The sequence below is a fragment of the Cladophialophora immunda genome (genome assembly GCF_000835495.1).
Source record: "Cladophialophora immunda strain CBS 83496 unplaced genomic scaffold supercont1.3, whole genome shotgun sequence".
In the NCBI taxonomy this organism is placed as follows: Eukaryota; Fungi; Ascomycota; class Eurotiomycetes; order Chaetothyriales; family Herpotrichiellaceae; genus Cladophialophora; species Cladophialophora immunda.
In genome coordinates, this window is record NW_015622543.1 from 3,922,736 (window position 1) to 3,941,355 (window position 18,620).

Sequence of the window (18,620 nt, forward strand, 5' to 3'; positions counted from 1 at the left end):
ATGTTGAAACGTGCTCAAAGGGCGTTCCGTCTGGATGCGGCGGCACAGCCCAAGATATACTCCGTACGCGGTCTAGCCTTGGCGATGCAGCGGGAGTTGCATTGCCGAGGAGGTCCGGACGCGGGCAGTGTGTGTTTCTACATGTTCCAGCGGTGATGAATCTCAAGACATAGCAAGGTTGCTGGGTGCAGGTCTATCCCGGCATTCTCGGCAGCGTCTATCGGACTCGAACCTATCCTCCTCGTCACGGACAATTCAACGTTGAACTTCTCTGGCAGAACCGCTGTCCTAGACTCCTAGGGATGGACCTCCGATTACCTGGTAATCTTTGTAGGTGCGAGACCACAGCCGCCTCTCTCTCTGTCAATATATATGGTCAATGATCTTGTTGGCGTAGTCGCTCCAGCGCCTCCAAGTCTCAAGACGTGGTGAGGCCTGAGATGGAAACCATCAGGACACGATGTTCTCGCTTACAATCAGTTTACAATAAATATCAATGTGACCGCATGTTTAGGGGGGGAGGGGGGGCTAGGCCAACGCTCAGGACAAAGATCGGGATACCGCGCTTTTGTACATGCACCTGGGGAACGCTCCAGAAAACCTATTGTGCGTCTGAGAACCTACCTATCCAGCGCGAGGCCAGCCCAGATATAGAACCGGCGGGGGAGTGGGTGTGTGGAAGGACATCCCGGCTATAAAACATAGAGGTTCTCTAGGTATATCCATCAGCGCAACAAGCATCGACGGGGCCCGGCACGACGGCGATTCCGGGTTCTTGTTCATTACAGCAGACACAGACAGGATAGGGCACTTTTCAGAAGACGGATCCAGCTCCTTTACAATTATACAACCGCTCGGGATTCGTCGGAATTTACTTACACTTCGCTCGCTGGTGGGGGACTGCAATCACATCTTACTCGCAAAGGGCGCGTGGGAACGAGAAGACTCGCGGGCGGAGGGTATGCTCCGTGTCAAGGCAGGCCAGTCTTGACTCACGCGCAGGGATATTGGGTTGATTTTACGAGTAAATGAGCCTTGGATTGCCCTGAAGAGGCCTGTGATTTGTTCTCGACGTAGATGAGCATATCAATAACACCATGTTCGGAGAGAAGACAATGGGAACTCCCTGCTACGAGGCCGTGAAAGGAGTCCCGACGAAGCCAAAACATCCCCTCCGACGGCATTTCCATAGACGTCACACCTACTTCGCCCCCCTTCAAGATGCCAGTTCGCCAAATCCGACCACAGATGGACATATAACACGAATGCGAGTTATGGGATGTTGTACACGGTCATCGTAGGATTCCAGCCAATGATAGAAAAGAGGTATAGATACACCGGCAGTTTCACTCGGAATACAGCAAAATATACGTCTGACAGAAGCCACAAATGATCGACTGATAGCGCACGTCTTGTCGCTCGAGCAAGGTAGGGTGGGCAGCAAGATAAGATACAGGCGCCCGATTGGGAATGATTCCATCTTCCCATCTTCGTTGCCCGTCTCCTGATGTCGAAACTCAAACGGTTCTGTTCGGCAAACGGAGCCGACGAACCGCTTCTAGACCAACTTGGGTCCTCCGATCCGTTTCGCCTCGACGTCGAAAGGGTGTGGCCCTGTGGCCCCCAGATACCCCGGAGCGGCTACCCCGGGTGAGACAATACCAGATACGGCCCGAGTCCTGGATTCAGCGAGTGTACAAAATGTCGGCTGATCGTTTGCATTTGCTCCTGCCACCACTCACCCCGTCGACCACAGTGCCGTGAAGAGAGGCACACGTGTTCCATGCGCTGTCTCGACGGAGGTCGTCCGTTCAGTGTCATGCGCTCGTCTGGCCCGGGAGTTGGCTCGCTTTCGTTGAGGGATTTGCCAACTCAGACATGGTGCTGCAATGGATGCTTCCCCGTCTATTTCGATTGATAATATATAGGTCGTACTAGTCTTCGCACAGGGTGAAAGACTCTATCGGATCCAAACCGTCGAATGAGAGATGTTTGGATTTGTAAACGCACTCAGCCACCGTGCAACTCCCAGGTCATTTACGCCGTGAAACTCCTAGCTCGCAACGTAGATGGCGCAAAGTCAACATCGAGACCGCGACAGCAGTGTGATTGCGTCGCCCTCGCTGCCACGCTAGATGTTAGCCCCGGGAAATCAGGCAGATGGACACCAATAATAACATACCTTTATGCTCCAAATCAGTCTTGAAGGTCGAGACGCCGCGCTAAAAGTGATTAAACATGACGTTGCCGATGTTTTCGACCTCCCACCATGCCGCAGCTCTTGCATCGCCCATTGCGGGCTGCGAGTCGTGATAGCCCATGTCTCCCATGCCGACGAACTGTGAAGGGTCCGCCCAGAGCCAGGGGGTGGTGGTCAGCGTAAGGCTGTCCGCTTGCTCGACCGATAAATCGTTGCAGACATTCTTCTGTGCAGACTCTGGTGCAGAAGAAACAGGGGCTCTGTATGATAATATCGGGGCGTCTTGCCCTCCATCGGCGGTGTTTATGCTGATTTCAGGTGAGGTGGCGACAATGATCTCCAGGGTTGAGCTCTCGTCTGTGTACTTTTGAGGCACCGCGGGGGATAATGAGGCGTCCAGCAAGCCAGTAGTCGGTGTTTCTCGGGAGTCTGTCATACAATTGAACTGAAGGATGTCCCACATCAGGGGCACGCTGAGATAGATTTTGGATGGCATCCAGTCCTCAACATCCATGCTCTCGGAGCCGGCAGCAATTCGTGTCATCTTGTCTAGATTAGAATCCTAGAAGCTGTCAGCTCAACCTCCTTCTCTTGGGGGAAGACTTACCAAAGCTTTGCAGGCCGGTGAAAAGGGCACAAAGCTTTTCAGAAACCTCCTGCATTTTGCAAAATCCGTGTTTGATTTATGTTTCAGTCTGGAATCCGCAGCACAACAATAGTAGAGGTGCACTGTAGCTGCGATCGCAGCAACATGTCCAAAAAATGGATCGACGAGCGGCATTTGCTTGTCCAAGACCATATCAATCATGCGAACAATCCAGGTAGAATGTAAGAGGGCGAGCTCGGAAGATCTCCTCCAGAATGTATTTGGAATTGCCAGGTTTGGATTGTGTTGTGCGCCGATAATATAGAGGAAGGGGTGATTCAAGACGGTCGGGATTGCATGGTACGTGAACTGCTCCCTCAGCCACGGCGCCCAATACTCTCGGTTGATCTTCAGCTCTTCCACTTTGCGCTCGTAGAATTTGACCGAGTCGTATCGGTGGCAGATGGGGATCCTGTTCTCGGTCTCCATAAAATCAGACAGCACCATGGCATACATCGAGTCGTGCCGCCACGGCTCCTTCCATATATTGTGAGCGCAGTTCGACACGTATTTTCTCACCCGGCTCCACACCCAACCGAGCTGGACACTCGTGTTCCAGATTCCAGGCTCGGTGGGTGTTGAACATCCCAGGTCGTCTCTGGGTAGCGGCGGGGCCTTCTGGTCAATCTCCCTGTCAGGCCCGTGGCCTCTACCAGTCGACGAATAGGATGGTCGCCATGTTTCCGTAGGGACACTCAAAAGACCATGTTGTCGTCCGTAAGACTGCTCGAGTAACTGGAGGCTCCAGAAAAGCCGTTTCTTGCGCTCCGTGGTCGCGTCGTCGACAGTGTATGTCGACTCGAGGTCCAGCGTAGCGGACCGACAAAGTTGGAAAGCCAGACCGACGTGGAATTGGCCGAGAGACATATTTCCGTCTGTGAAGGTGTCAGCAAGAGTTCGCTCGTCATTTTAGCCAGATATCCATGCCTATGAAAAAGGAGTACGACAGCAGACACAAGCTCTCAATGGTTGCAAGGTCCACGGTGCCATTTGCGATACGAAGCATGATCAGACTCCTGGCGTTCTTGCCATAGCGCTGCATCTGATCACACTTTGGAGGAAAGCGCGAAGTCAGTGCGAGGATACTGCAGGCCAGTTCTTCAGGTAGCGAGCCATGGTCGCCGACGTCTTCACGTCCAAAGCACCAGATCGGTTGCTTGTGGCAGTATTTAAAGTACAGGTCGATTCCAATGGCGATGTCGGATGGGCGAGGCCGCTGATTCGCATTCTCGGCGTCGAATTCGAGGGTCGAGGAAGGGTGGCTGGTAGGATAGCTGGGCTCGCGCGCGGGGGGGGTCACCGAGTACGACTTCTCCGAGTAATCAGCAGGCTCTTCGAGTGCTTGCTCTTGACGGGTGGCATGGCTCGGCCTGGATCATCTGGTCAGAAGATTGGAGGGTAGCACGGCGGCGGGCTCATTCGTACAGGCCACCGCTTAACAAGAGATCTAATTTCTCTTCCAGGTGTGCCAATCTCTCCTCCTGTAGACAGGTGTAAGTCAGGTAGACCGTTGCGGAGGGGTCATGTATCATACCGATCGGCCGTTTCGCGTCGCTCTGACCACAGGGGCGTAGGAGCATGGCTGCTTCAGGCGGACACAGCTGGAGCAGGCAGGCTTCTCGCCCGGGCAGCGAGTCTTCTTCCGCCTATAATACCATTGGCACAAGGCACATCAAGCAACACCGCAGTACGCGTAACAGACCTGCAAGTAAGGCAAGCGTGGTGTGATCGTCGTCTCGCATCAAACTTGTTCGTCTCGTCCATCGGGCTCATGTTGGGGACTCGACTAGAGGACCCAGACTGACCTTAAAGGTCTGGGAGACTGGCGACCGAGGATGGATACATGGAGCTGCGAGATATGGCCATTGTACAGCGAAGCAAAGGGGAGAATAAGCCTTATCTGTCTCGTTTTGTTGACGTTGCGGATATGGTCGTTAAGGTTACGAGGCAAAGGGGGGGGAATTTGCTTCCACTAATAAATACTCGCCACTTCGCCCCAAGCCCCGCGGGATCCTTGACCATCATCACTAAACACCCTCCATCATTGGCGCGGATCCAGCCTCGAGCAGCACATCTACGGAGATCCTTCAGGGATCATACCCAGCCAATCACTGAGTGTTGGTGAATACATCACAGGACGTCGAATGACATGGATTGCACAAGGGACATTGTAGCCAGGACACTTCAACACCACGACGGCGGATTCTATTACAGGAACGACGCTAGACTAGAAGAATGCCTTGATGACTCCGGGGAAGCATCAACATCTACCATAAATGACCGCTACACAGCAATGGGCTCCTTGTTGATCCTGCAGCAATCCACAGCAGAGCAAAAGGCAACGTCTTTCTGGCTGGTCACATCGGCTTTCGGCAGTGTCTGTCGAGCCGGCCAGATCTCATCATGCGCATCCGTCTCTCGCTTGTGGTGGGCTTGCACCAGGTCGCGCACTGTCTTCTGGAAGAACAGGGGACCCTTCTCCATCCGTGGGTGCAGCTCGCCATTGACAAAGACTCCCGCGTTGAGGTTCTTCTGGGTGTTGACGCAGAGGTACTTGTCCTCTGACATGATCCTCTTGTAGATCTGGTTGACCAGTTCAAAGTCCTCATCACTAGAGTTCTTGTTCCTGTACACCTCATATTTCATGGTTGACTTGACAGGACCGCTGGGCACGAATCTCTGGATGAAGAAAAAGTGCGGCCTAGGAAAGGGTCAGCATGGGGTCAGGGTACTCGGGAAGTCATGTCCTTACGAAACGTTCAAGGATGCATTGGGGAAGAAGTAGGTGGCAGCCACCCTGAGACCACGCGCAATCTGTTCCGGGGTCGGGTTGCCAAAGTGTTGAATATGGCCGCCCTTGGTCTCGACCCCGTAGGAGCTGAGATCCGCGATGGTGGGAATATCGGGATGGGTGGTCTTGCAGTGGTAGCACTCATTGTAATTGTCGGCCAGGATCTTCCAGTTATAGTCGCCCTCCATCTCCCAGCTGTGGTCGAACTGGTAATCATCGAAGTTGTAGTGTTCGAACCTGGCTTGCTCGTCGACACCTTCGAAGTCGTCGTTCCAGGCGATCTCTGGCTTCGCCCCGCCATCCAAGTTAACCCAAATGAAGCCATTATGGTCGATGTGGGTATGGATAGGCAGGAGGCCGTTCTTCGACTTGTCGAACCCTGGCAGGTCTTGATACTCTGGTGCTTTTGCGAGCTTGCCATTGAGGCCGTACGACCAGCCATGGTATTTGCAGGACAAGATAGTGTTGTGACCTTTCTCCTCGGTCACAATGGGGAAGGCACGGTGTCTGCAGACATTGTGGAAGCCATTGATGTTTCCATCCCGGTCCCGACAAAGAATGAACTGGTAGCCAGCCACTTCATATCGTAGCCAGTCCCCCGGGTTGGGCAGTCTCAGTTTGTGCGTGGTCAGAAGCCATTTTCTGGAGAAGATCGCTCGTCTTTCCAGCTCATACATTTCCTGTGAGGTGTACCAGGATGCCGGCAAAGCCCTAACAGGGGTTTTGTCGTCCGCCGGCGACGACCATCCCAGACCCAAGTAGTTTTTCAAGAACGATTGCGCCATGGTATTGTGAGGGCACCAAGATCAAACAGATAGGTCGCGATGAGGGTGAAAAACCAGGTCCAACATGATAATGGGGAAGCTTAAATCCAGATATGCTCCCTCCTCAAGACGCCACGCTGATGTCCTTATCGGACACGGCGGCCGGTTTGTCTCAGCCAGATACGTTAGCATTGCTCAGGATTTCGAAACCCAAAGGGGTCAAGGCAGAATGCCGGTCATATGATCGGGGCATCGGGCCCGGCTGAGATATCAAACAGGAAGGGCAACCGCTGGCGGCAACAGCGGAGAATCATTGGCAGATAAAGAACATGTGCCCACGGAAGGGCCAGAACCTCAAGGCACGCACCCCATCCTTATCGATGCTCCTGACAGCACATCCCGAAAGTTGTCGCAGGTGCAACATTGTGATCGGTCTCGGGCTGGTGACCTCCATGACTCACCTTGAGATCATTGGCTTTGTCGTGGACCGGCTGATCTTCTAACCACGGTGGGTTTTGGAATCCTGACCATCAAGGCACCCATCTTGATCAAAGCTCGTCTCTAGCTCATGGGGCTGCAGGGGTCCATCGGTTTGGAGGAAATCACGATGACTGAGCTCGGAGGTGCGGGAGCTGGGCATCAAACACCGAGTCCGCGGTGTACAGCACGCGGAACTCTCAGGAGAAGGATCTCGCTGGATAAGCGCCGTCTCTTGTTGAGCATGGTGGTGGTGAAATCAAACTACGAGGGCGCTTTGCTCCGATTGGAACCGCGCCTCGATTGGAGGACATGAATAGAATCGAAGCCGTGGTTGGGACAATGTCTGACTTTATACAGTCAAGAAATGCGTCCGTGTCATTTCAAAGACTTGGCGTCTTTTGGCTCTCACGTGCCGTCATGTGATTGACCTATAAACCCCTGAGCCTTGCTCGCATCTACGTCGTACTCTGTATTAGCTGAAGACTATGGACGGCAATTCCAATTGGCAAGGCTTCGACCGCTAATGGGCTCGTATACAGTGCACTACATGTCTATGGCAGGAATTACGAGGCTGCAGAAAAGGGGTATGCCTAACGCTCGTTGTACGGGCGCTCCTCATCTTACAATCCCAGCCCATCCTCCCGCTACCGATTCACAGCTCTCCTCTGTGGCCTCGACGCAGTGATTGTGCTTTGCAGAATGCCCTCCACGCCTGGCGCCTGGCATTACGGTTGCAACAGTCCCTGAGCATTTCGGTGTTGATGTCATCACCGCCAACAAACCACCATCACCATTTTACTCCACCGATCGAGAGTCATCCTGACGCCTAGAACTTTCTGTGAAGGGAAGCCCGGAAAGCATGCTGTAGTCTCGAAGCATAAGCTGCTCGAAGCCATCACCCCGGGGGACGGCAGATCAACACCGAAGTGGAGCAAGGACCCTGTTTGAGAGGGTGTAGGACATTTGTGGACCGTGTTTGTTCGATCCTCGTCAAAAATCTCCCGGTCTGATAAGAGAATCAAATCACCCGATTGCTGTAAGATACGATACATGGCGTCGAAATTCTCCTGCGTGTACCTACTACAACCCACGTAAGCTCAGACACCTGGATTGGCTTTGGAGGACCCCGTTTGAAATTGTGATAGGTGGGAACCCAGATCACTCCTATGTTAAGTCCACCTGTTTGACAGTGAAGCCTCTAACGAGACTCGTGAGATCGTCGTCATAGGGAGGTCGGTGTCGATTCCTGGATCGTTTATGCATCTCGTTCGGCAGACGCGGGAGAGACGGAGTAGACTGCAAGCCTGCGTGAAGAGCAGCGTTGCTGGCAAGGGTTCCAATTTGTTGACAAGTCTAGACGACGACAAGGACTCTGGCCAGTGATCTGGCCGCCATTTACCACGCTATGCTCCTCACGAGTTCGGTTCATGATCCAAATATCGCTCGACGACAGGCAGGAACGCTCAGGGAATAACGAGATATATAGGGCAACAAGCCTTTCCCATGCATAAATACGTTCATTTTCTTTTTGTTGCTGCATCCAAAACCCTCCCGTCTATTACAACTTGCGAGACCCCACATGGTTTTCCACCTACAGCTTCGACGTTCTCACCGGGTCCAAGAAATCCTTCATCTCCCATCTAGGGTAGTCCGGGTTGAGCGCCGGATCCGGCCGCTTGCGGTCCCAGGCCCATTTCTCGACCAGTTCCGGCGCCAGGGACCCCTCGAGCATCTGCAGCACGTACTTGCCGAGCACGGGGAAGAACTTGTACCCGTGGAACGAGCCGCAGGTAGCGAGGTACAGGCCGTTCGCGGCCGGGTGTGGCGAGATGATGAAGTCGGAGCTCGTGGTGAAGGCATCCCTGGGAATTTCCCCAGAAGTCAGTTTCAAGTCCATTCTCAGATTCTGTGTCAGGGATGAAAAAGCAAGGGGGGTGGCTGCAGTGGTGGCATACCAGCAGATCCGATGTTTCTCCATCGTCCAGTTGGCGCCGTTCTTGCCGTAAAACACCTTGTTCGCGTAGTCGATGTCTTCCTTGAGTTTCCTGGACACGTTCCATTGACTGTAGTCTTGTGTTGCGGGCGGCGCTGACAGATGACGCCCCGGTAGCACTTCGTGAGTGTTTTTGAATATCGTTTGTCCCCACCACTTGATTTCTCTGTCTGGGGTCGGAGGGAGACTACCAATAAACGGGCCTGTCTCTACAGTTAGTCGATCGCACAAACGTGGCTGAGCAGAGGCAGCCCATTACCTATCTGTGCAGTGTATCCCTGAACACCCACGGGCATAGCGGCGAACCTCTTGTATGACTCGTCATCGAGTTTCGTCATCCCCGTTGTGATACCACCTGCTACTATCCTGCCTTCCGTTCGAAGATCCTTGAGACCAGTGCTGGCAGCGCTCAGTTCCAACAGCTTCGGGGTGTATGCACCCGTGCAAAGGACAACGTGCGAGGCTGTCAAAGTCTCACCCTTTGTTGTCTTGATGCCATAACATCGCCCACGAGGGTCCAGCTGTAAGGTCGCAACTTCGGCCGTCACGTACTTCACGCCGAGTTCTATGGCCTTGCGGGTGACGGCTCGCAAGGCATCTCCAGCCGCAGCCCAACCACTGGTCTTGTTGACCAGCACCTCCTGGACTCCGTCGTAGTCAGCGTCCTCGAACAGCCCGCCGTACAGTTTGCGGGCTTCGTCGACTGTGACGGCTCGAAGATCCGCCGTCCGGCCGAGTTTCTTGTAGTTGTCAATGACTTCCTGTGCATAGTTGCTGCGGCATGTCCAGAAAATGCCCGTCTTGTGGAAGTACGGCTTCCACAGCGGATCCGTCTCGAAGATGTCTTGTGCCTCCAGGGCCAGTTGACAGTAGACTATGTCGTCGTAGTCGGCGCGCACCACCTTATTCCAGTCCCACGAGGCGGCCACGCGGCTCTCTGCATCAAAGGCATCCCGATCAACTAGAGTCACCGACGCCCCAGGGTACTTCTTGATCAGGTGATAGGCAGTGGATACCCCGAACACTCCGGCTCCGACGATGATGTATGATTGCTTGCCCGAGGCCATCTTGCACGTAAGAATACTTCGTCTGAGCTCCTGCTTCCTGCACCGAGGGCTGATCACACTCAAGGAGCGGTCGAGTTTATGAGAAAGATTTGTGGGACACCAAAGAGGCAAGACGAAAGGTTATTATGCCCGTTTACAGAAAAGCTTGGATTGCGCCCTGGCGGTCAGAAGGCGTATTGATAGCATTGACATGTTGTGCCGATAAAAGTCCGTCACGAGATCGGTCAGCCATGCCGCAAGGCCGGCCACGTGACAAGGCGGAGTTTCCCTGGTAAGCGGGAGATATCATATCATACCACGAAACAAAAGGGGATACCGCCGAGGCTTGCGGCAAATCTTGATAGAGCTTCTCGAGAAGCCTCATGTCATATTGGTACATGCAAAAGACTATTGTGCTGGCGATACTCTTCACCACGCCCCATGCTTTTGGTAAAACGACCACATCAGTCGATATGGTGCACCCACGCTATGCAATAAAACAATCTATACAAAGTATAGAGATGCAATGATGTCCCTTGTCCCGCGCCTTGCAAACTCCGTCGACCTTACCGTCTACCAACATTATGGACAAAAGCCACTCGATCCACACATCTTGACGATGGTGGCATGCTTTAGGATAACCCCATTTCGTTGCGAATATTCCAGTCTCAACTCTCATGCCGCCGGAAGAACGATCGACGGTCTCCTCAAGACATCGTAGGTGGTGCGCCCATGAACGCAGCGTTGTTGAAGCCGTCTTCTTGCTTGATGGTACCGTTGAGCAGGGGACATAATCTTGACAAGAAAATCGTGTCAGCAATTGGACAATGACCAGGAAATGAGATAGCAAAGCATTAAGCACAGCACTGGAGAGTCCCGGATCGCTTAGACGGGTGTTGATGGTGCTGGGATCGCGCACTTCTTGCTTCCCGAGAGCGAGATATGGAGGTCTTTAGCCTCACATGCGCAAGCATTGAAATGTCGAAACATGTCCTCGGGGGGCGACCATCAAACGAGATATGTCGATGTCGGTGAAAGCTTTTCGAAGACCATCATTCTCAGACCAAAGTGAAAGAAAGAGGGCAATCTTCTCAATGCGATCAACCCGAGAAGTTCGGTGCACTCATCCACAGGAACCCAACCTTGCGATCAATGGGGAGATTGCAATTTTTACACTTAGCGTTGGTGACTGACTTTTTGTTGGTCTTGATGTGGCCCACCTGACCACAGTTCGCACACTTCCGCTGCGTTGGCTGCGAATTCCTGCCCCCGCCACCACCACCACCACCACCACCAGCTCCCTCCCCGTCCGGAGACATGGCGGTGCCGCCAGGTGAGGTAGCAGCTTGGAGGGCTTCTTTGTTCTTGTTGCGCTTTTGCCTGCGAGCCTTGTTCTTCTCGAGTTGGGCGAGAGCCTCCTCGAGTCTGTTCGGAGTGGTTAGCAAACCTAGTATCCCAACACGCGTGACAGAAGGGATTTGCTGACCGTTTCTTCCGCCGCGCGTCCTGCTCTGGATCACCGGTAGGTTCGAGTTCACTGAGGCTTTATACTTGTAAGCAAAAGACCGAGACACCAAAGTGTGGCCGGTCACGAACCTTGTGGTTTGCATCTCTTCCGCTTCCTTGATCTTCATATATCGCTTGATCACTGCCGGGTCAGTTTCAATGTGCTCTTGCTCGATGATTTCACCGTCTTTGGTTTTAATTCGGCGCACGATCCGTAGTGCTTTCTGAGTCTGACTGCCAACGCTGCGTCTACTGAATGAGGTGGCCGTCTCGTCATCCCGACGCCTCGACATCGAAGGTGTCTGGGTTCCAGACATGGGCGTTGCTCGGATATTCGACCGACTCTCCGGATATTTGTCTTCCTGGGCGTCCACATCGCCTTCCATGTCGAGGTCAGAAGGTTCGATCTTCGAGCTGAGACTGGCTTTCTGCTTGTCCCAAATGCCACGGATGGACTCTTCGTAGGATTTCTGTTGTCGAGCGACATTATAGCTGTGACCACCGAGTTCTTTTTTCAAGGCAATCGCGTCCATCGCAGATCCGCCAATCGGTCGAAATCCACCTTTCATACTCGTCTTGACGAATGAAAATGCCTCACCGCGACCTGATGGATCTCCTTCACCGAACAGCTTCAGCATGGCCTTGCCTTGAGCGGCCTGCAGGAAGTTCTTGGTTGTTCTCCATGGCGCGAGTTGCTGCTCGATACTATCGGCCTCATTCTCCTTGGTGTCATCTTCCTCATCATTGTCCGCATATCCGGCATCCTGAAGATACTGTGCTCCGACTTGCATTGCCTCCAAGAGACAGATATCTTCCGGCCGAATCAGGCCCTGGATTTGCTCTTCGCTGGGGACCTTATCACCCGGCCTCATTTCCCATTCCTTGAATTCTTTGTTGAAAACCATGAACTCTTTCATCTTTTGTCGGTTTTGCATGTCCGTGGTGCCAGGAAAATGCCTCGTAACATCTTCGACATGGATGCGGTTGGTTCTCTTCTTGCGGGCGATGCGGTATGATATGGCTTTCAGACGATTCTTGGACGCAGTTGTGACCATACGTGAATGTGTTCCGGGAACGGTAACCGAAGGCAATTCCTGTCCAACCACGAAAACGTTTTCAAGATTCCTCAAGTAGTGGCTTTGCCCGTGCACTCCCGTAGTCTCTCGGATGACTAAGAAATCCTGAGAGTTGGCATCTTGGGAGAAGATGGGAGCCCTGTACATAGAATTGTAGAGGGCTGTCATGGTTTCGCCCGAATCAATTTGACCGAAGATATAGAACGGAGATTTGTCCTCCGGTAGCAACAAAGAGGTCTCACCGATATCATATTTGGGCCTGAAGTTGTCTTCGTTGCTTTTCTTGCGATAATAGTTGATGATCTTGTTTCCCATGCCAGTCTGAGACAGCATCAGCGGATGTTCTTCGGAATATTCAAGGAGAACAATCGAAGAATTATCGGCCATCGAAATCTCTTTCGTGGTAGGGTACAACTCCAAAGCGGGTCGATGCTTTTGGTGCTTTCTCTTGACCTTCGCTGGTTGCCGAAACACGATGGGATGTCTGAAGTGCATTCGTTTCCGATGGAAATTGCGCAACTCCTGGAGGGACAACTGTACTTGGTAGTATGGGTATTGCAAGCGAACAGCAGGCAGTGAATGCTCGATGGTCAGATTGGTGAGCTGGCCTCGGATTTTATGTCTATGATTCTGCTTGAGAAGGTCATATTCAGCATCGTTGGAAGTTTTGAAGCGATGTTGGAGGCGATCCTTGAGCGTTTTGACGGCAGGTCGCTTCTCGCCAGGACGGGCCTTTGCTCTGAGAGCCTCCGGGTCAACCTCTTCAACAAGGAGATTGGTGTCGTTCAAGTCCAGTACGACCTTGTTAGCCAGTCTGGCAGTCGTCTTCTCGGGATCATCGAGGGAGGGTACCTCGAGCTCACGCGATTTGACAATATCCCGAGGATCCAAACCAAGGCGGCGCTTCTTGCGGGGTTTCTCCATATCAAGTTCATCGAAACCGAACATCTCTTCGTCGCTGTCGACAATTCGGGGGGTGATCTCGACGAATCCATCGTCCGAAGATGCCAGGTGCGACAGTGTATCGAATTCAGTGCACATGAACTCCAGATCACGCATGGTCAGACCACCAGGAAGAGGCTCGTCAGAATCGGACTCTTCCGAAGATTCTGCAGCCTCAACAGGGGCTGCGGTTTCTCTAATCTTCACAAAATCTGCGCCAACCTCCGGCGCGTTGATCGCAACCACTGAATTGAACGCCACTCTTTGGTCTTGCTCAATTTCCAAGTTGACTTTTGTTGGGCGGACTTGTTTTGGAGGCTTCAACGGTGTTTTCCCCTGCCATTTGTGCGGTCGGGGAGGGAAGAGCTCATTGAAGTATGGTGCTTCGTCGCGCTTGAACTTGGGGAACTCGACCTTCAACCACTCTTCAATGTTCTCCTGCTCCGTTTTTGGAATGTAGCCTTTACCAGATTGTGCGAAAAGAGCAAGTTGTATGCGATATTCCGCATCTTCAACCTCGTCCAGCTCGGCCTCGAGCATAGATAGGTCTTGCGTGGCTTCGTCGCCATGCTCCGAGGCAAGGTCGGACTCTTGATCGGCATCCTTCGGAGGCTTCTCGTCGGACTTCAAAGGAGTAGTCACGGGCGGCGGGGCACTGACTAGGATAGGACTAGAAGGGCCGAAGAGGTCGTCATCATCGAGGCCATCCAAAGCGTTCTCCTCGATCCCAGGCAGCATGTCCGTTGTTATCTCGACCTGCATCGGCTCATCCTCAGGTAACGAGTCATCGTCACCGATATCTTCATAATCAACCGCATCGTCTGCCTTTTCGCCCTGTTCCAGCTCTCTTTCATTCAACTCATCCAAGTTGAATCCCTCGCCGCCACCTTCATTCAACAGTGCACTGAGTTCATCATTTGTATCCCCTGGCACGTTGAAACTCTGGTCAAAGGGGGTATTGGCTGTTGAATCGGCCATCTCATCATCGCCGTCATCGAAAAGACCGTCGAGGTCATCAGCCTGCTGGTAGACGTCGGTGGCCATCGTGCCGGGTTGCAAGAGGAAGTGATGTTTGAGTGAAACTGCGCCGACCCCGCAGCAGTGTTTCCTTTGCCGCCAAAGTCTCGCATCGCTTCAGGTAACGGTAACTGTCATTGCGACTCTTCAGATACTGAACCGGAGAGTCGATATAGATGTTACAACCGACGGTCACGATGAAGTAGGGGATGTTGTAGGGAAGCTGAAGAGGCACAATTACACGAGAGTTCGGAGTTGGGGGAAAGACACCGAAGGGGAGCAAACGGACCGGGTGACTCGTGTTTGGCGTGACTTGGCGGTAGCCTGACGCGCTAGCGTCAGCCTTGCGCAGCCTTGCCGCAGGTAATGCAAGTCCTTCTTCGTCCCTCGCAAACTGAGGCTGCAGTCCGAGCCAAGTATGATTAATTCACTAATTCAGGGTATCATAGCAATATTCCATGCAGAGTGACATTATGCAACAGTCCGTGCCAACTTGAATCACAAATCTCCCAATCTCAGCGATCCCCAGTCTCCTAGGTATGCACATAAGGCCCGGCTGCTGCCTTTTGTGCAGTAATGTACAATTTGGGTCTTCTTGTCCTCCCCTACCACTTTGGCAATTTGCCGGAGGTCACTGGTCCTCGGCAAATACAGTACCACATTAGGCGTCAGCTTCTGGAGAGATTCGTAGAGATGGCTGAAAGGGTATGGCTGCATGGCCTCGAGGTCGAAGACTTCGGCTTCGCGGTACCCGGGACCTGTGTCAAGATTGAGCGTCAAGTTATTGGCATGGGATTTGAGTACGTACCTCCCCATGGGGGGCTGGCGAAAATGACACCATAACTGCCAGCAATCGCTTTAAGCGCTTCCACAGTATTCCCCTTCTTGGACTCGTCCAGGCCTAGAATCTCAAAACAATCCCCCTGAAACCAGGTAATCCGGTCTGCGACGCCGTAGATCTCGGCATTATGTTTGGCACAGGCCAGAGTAGCTGCATCCTTCTCAATCGCATAGACTCGTTTCCATTTGCCGGAAAGCGCAAATGCGATAGTGTTTCCCCCGACGCCACACATAATGTCGAAGATGATTGACTTGCCCTCTGGCGCTGCCTCTGCCATGTGCTGTGCAATAGTACTTATCGGGGTTAGACAGTCCTCGTACAGTGAAGGAGAAGACGTGGAACCTACTTTGCGACCGACTCGTGAGTGACTTCATACCATGAATCATCAGTCATCCAGATACCGTCGTCATATTTTGAAAAGATAGAGTAGCCTTGATGCCAATATCTGGGGAAGTGAAACAGGTCAGCCTCTGTAGAAAATAGGCCCTGCCGTGCATACTTTTGAATGTCCCACGGAACTTCTTCGATGTCCTGGTAATGATGAACACCTTCGGGCAAGGGGTTTGTTAAGGGCCGCTTCTTTGGAGGCGCTTCGTCATAATGCTCGACACGCTCGGGGTTCTTGCGCTTTTTCCCCATCTTGACCTCTAGACGTTTGTTTGATACTTGGAAAGATTGTTGGCGAGAAATGATATATGGGCGGAGTCGATTTGGAGAAGGAGCGGAGCGCAATGCCAAAATCTCCGACACTGAATTATTCTGGAGAACAACTCCGCCCGCAACTTTCTTCAGCTGGTACCTTTTCCTTGATATCTGTTTAATGACTAGAGAGGCGCTCTGCGCTATCACAGCCTCCGATGGACAATTCTCAGTTCCGCAGTCTCCTTCAAACTGGCCAGAATGCAGATACCTCCAACAGCGGGGCCTCCCCGCAAGCCTTTAAGAAGCCCGTACTTGGCTCCAGAGCCCGCTCATCGATTCCCATGACGCCTCGCTCCGTTGCGGGATTCAACGCCTCTAAAATGTTCACGCAGCAAGTTTCAGAATATCGAAAAGAACACGATGGACAGCCTCCCACGAAGAAATTCAAATCTAGCGCACCGAAAGGCAGCAAACTCGCTTCTGGCTACCAGGACCGCACTCTGGCTCGACAGGCGGATGGGGAGGGGGTATCATCACCAGATGACAAGGAAAAACGAGTCAAGGCGTTGGAAGAGATGTACAAACTACAACAGATTGACGAGGCTACCTTTGAAAAGCTGAAAAGCGAGATTGGAATCGGCGGCGATCTTAGCAGTACACATCTAGTGAAAGGGTTGGACTGGAAGCTGCTGGAAAGAGTCCGACGAGGCGAAGATGTCCGCAACACGCCGCAAGCTGAGAAGGAGGAGTCTGCTCAAGTGAATTTGGATGATGAGCTCGAGGAAGCGCTGCAAAAGGACGTGAAGGTGGACAGGCCAATCTCGAGGAAGGCACAAGATGAAGCACCTGGGGATCTTCAAGAATCCATGACACGAGATGCGATCTTGCGGCGGTTAAAAGAAAGCCGAAGCGGAATATCAGAGCCCTCACATCCAGAACCAGCGCTTGGAGCACGCTTCAAGAAAGTAACCTCAGAGAAGCCAAACAAGAAGAAATTCGTCGAAATCATCAATGGACGGCGCCGGGAGGTGCTACTCATTACCAATAAAGACGGAACGACGAAGAGGAAGACTCGATGGCTTGAGAAGGAAGAGGATCTCTCGAGAGGCGATCAAAACCAACCTCTTGGGATGGAAGTGCCAGCAGAACTTCGAGCGAAACAACAAGCTCTTTTGGACCAGCAAGCCGCCGAAGAGGAAGATGACGATATCTTCCAAGGAGTGGCCGATTACAATCCGCTCGCCAGTATCAACAGCGAGTCAGAAGATGAGGGCGGCGAGAAAGAGCCAACAGCAAGGGTAGACACCACTGACAAGACCGCTGCATCGACGAACAACAAGCCACGAAATTACTTTGCGACAAGCAATCAAGAAGAGGGAGCCGAGGATCGCACCAATCCAATTTTGAAAGATCCCACACTCCTTTCGGCGCTGAAGCGGGCCGCAGGCCTACGAAGAAATGAAGAGACGAGTGGGGAATCAGGTGTCGAGTCAGATCCCGACAAAGCCGCGAGACAGCAGCAATTGCTGGCGCGGCTAAAAGAAAGAGATCGAGCAGATGCTGCAGATTTAGATCTAGGATTTGGCGAAAGTCGAATTGCGGACGACGATGACGAGGACGAAGCTGGGTGGGATGAGGGTGAAGGGCCAGCGAAGAAAAGTGGACGGAAGCGTGGTCCGAAGAAACGCAAGGGCGATAAAGACAACATGAGCGACGTGATGGCAGTGCTTCAAGGGCGTGAGAAGAAGTCCTGAAGTCCGAAGGTCGATTTGGCACATGGTATGTATCTCGTTCCCGATCCCCGTAAGGTTTCGCTTCTGCACGACATTTGGACGCGTGGCCTGTACCCAGATGAAACGAATTGGCAATATCAACGCTAGAAGACAATTACGAGTCCTTCGTACGCACAATTTGGACGTTGCCAGGAGCAGTCCCTAGATTGCACAGAGGCAAAGGCGGATTTGATTAGATAGGATCCGCAAACGGGGGCGGAGGAGTTGTATTTTTCTTTTCATTCCCCATGTTGATACTGTGCGGACTCCCGGGATGGCGGCGAGGTCAGCTTTCCAAGACGGCGGAGGAGAGATGGTGGCTGGGAAGTGAATCGGTGGAAATGGCGAGGATGATGGGGATTACTAGGTGCCTACAAGGTGGATTGATATAAGTCCACAGTCCCTGGTCTCTGTATATATTTGTAGCACGTGTGTCACTAGTAAGAGACTAGGCCGCTACGGAATGACTATTCCGTATATGGAAGTTCTCCGTACTACGGACCTCCCAGTTAGTGCGAGCAGTGCCGAGTCTGGACCAGATGACGTGTCGATGCCAAGCCCACAATTAACAGTCCTGCTCGCACCTTTTGAACCCCCTCGTCTTCGTCACTTCTACTCTCCAGTTCTATGTGGTACAGTCCTGTACCGAGTATTCTTCTCTGGCTATCATTGTTGCACGGAAGCTCACCAGCTCACATCGACTGCCCTCGGTTCAGGAGGCCGCACTACGGGGCCTCTTGACTAGCGTCCGTTTTCTGCAAGGCTCCCTCGGCTCCAAGCAAGGGTCTTTACGTGGGTGGCGGGTTCCTGGCACCAAATGGCGTGGCCACTGGTCCAGCTAACGCTTATCGGCTCTTTCGATAGCCTAACCGGCTCGCCCGTTTGCTGGGCCTCTCCTTGGTGG

General features: G+C 52.8%; 6 protein-coding genes across 8 annotated transcripts; 1 reads left to right on the forward strand and 5 right to left on the reverse strand.

Annotated features, from left to right (window-relative positions):
- Positions 1-1,122: 1,122 nt before the first annotated feature.
- Positions 1,123-4,775, reverse strand: PV07_05768. 2 transcript variants are annotated; one of them, XM_016392682.1, is made up of 7 exons: positions 4,549-4,775; positions 4,381-4,492; positions 4,272-4,327; positions 3,774-4,216; positions 2,808-3,721; positions 2,183-2,762; positions 1,123-2,123 (listed from the first exon to the last, which is right to left on the reverse strand). In XM_016392682.1, exons 1-6 carry the CDS (start codon positions 4,617-4,619, stop codon positions 2,223-2,225), a joined length of 2,136 nt encoding a protein of 711 aa, XP_016250201.1. In that variant the 5' UTR covers positions 4,620-4,775; the 3' UTR covers positions 1,123-2,123; positions 2,183-2,222. The 2 variants fall into 2 exon arrangements, with proteins under 2 accessions (XP_016250201.1, XP_016250202.1); XM_016392683.1 differs by having other exon boundaries at positions 4,381-4,775.
- Positions 4,776-5,008: 233 nt separating this feature from the next.
- On the reverse strand, positions 5,009-7,193 carry PV07_05769 (uncharacterized protein). The gene is made up of 2 exons (XM_016392684.1): positions 5,599-7,193; positions 5,009-5,547 (listed from the first exon to the last, which is right to left on the reverse strand). The coding sequence occupies exons 1-2, from the start codon at positions 6,420-6,422 to the stop codon at positions 5,130-5,132; spliced, it is 1,242 nt and encodes a 413-aa protein (XP_016250203.1). The 5' UTR covers positions 6,423-7,193; the 3' UTR covers positions 5,009-5,129.
- Positions 7,194-8,169: 976 nt separating this feature from the next.
- On the reverse strand, positions 8,170-10,097 carry PV07_05770 (uncharacterized protein). Its single transcript, XM_016392685.1, has 3 exons — positions 9,134-10,097; positions 8,837-9,077; positions 8,170-8,743 (listed from the first exon to the last, which is right to left on the reverse strand). The coding sequence occupies exons 1-3, from the start codon at positions 9,939-9,941 to the stop codon at positions 8,473-8,475; spliced, it is 1,320 nt and encodes a 439-aa protein (XP_016250204.1). The 5' UTR covers positions 9,942-10,097; the 3' UTR covers positions 8,170-8,472.
- A 179-nt stretch (positions 10,098-10,276) lies between these two features.
- PV07_05771 lies at positions 10,277-14,709 on the reverse strand. 2 transcript variants are annotated; one of them, XM_016392687.1, is made up of 4 exons: positions 11,517-14,709; positions 11,407-11,463; positions 11,115-11,345; positions 10,277-10,715 (listed from the first exon to the last, which is right to left on the reverse strand). In XM_016392687.1, exons 1-4 carry the CDS (start codon positions 14,486-14,488, stop codon positions 10,628-10,630), a joined length of 3,348 nt encoding a protein of 1,115 aa, XP_016250206.1. In that variant the 5' UTR covers positions 14,489-14,709; the 3' UTR covers positions 10,277-10,627. The 2 variants fall into 2 exon arrangements, with proteins under 2 accessions (XP_016250206.1, XP_016250205.1); XM_016392686.1 differs by having other exon boundaries at positions 10,277-11,345.
- Positions 14,710-14,866: 157 nt separating this feature from the next.
- Positions 14,867-15,988, reverse strand: PV07_05772 (uncharacterized protein). Its single transcript, XM_016392688.1, has 4 exons — positions 15,802-15,988; positions 15,649-15,747; positions 15,270-15,595; positions 14,867-15,219 (listed from the first exon to the last, which is right to left on the reverse strand). Exons 1-4 carry the CDS (start codon positions 15,939-15,941, stop codon positions 14,960-14,962), a joined length of 825 nt encoding a protein of 274 aa, XP_016250207.1. The 5' UTR covers positions 15,942-15,988; the 3' UTR covers positions 14,867-14,959.
- Positions 15,989-16,101: 113 nt separating this feature from the next.
- Positions 16,102-18,176, forward strand: PV07_05773 (uncharacterized protein). The gene has a single exon (XM_016392689.1). The coding sequence runs from the start codon at positions 16,160-16,162 to the stop codon at positions 17,696-17,698; it is 1,539 nt and encodes a 512-aa protein (XP_016250208.1). The 5' UTR covers positions 16,102-16,159; the 3' UTR covers positions 17,699-18,176.
- The last annotated feature ends 444 nt before the right edge of the window (positions 18,177-18,620 follow it).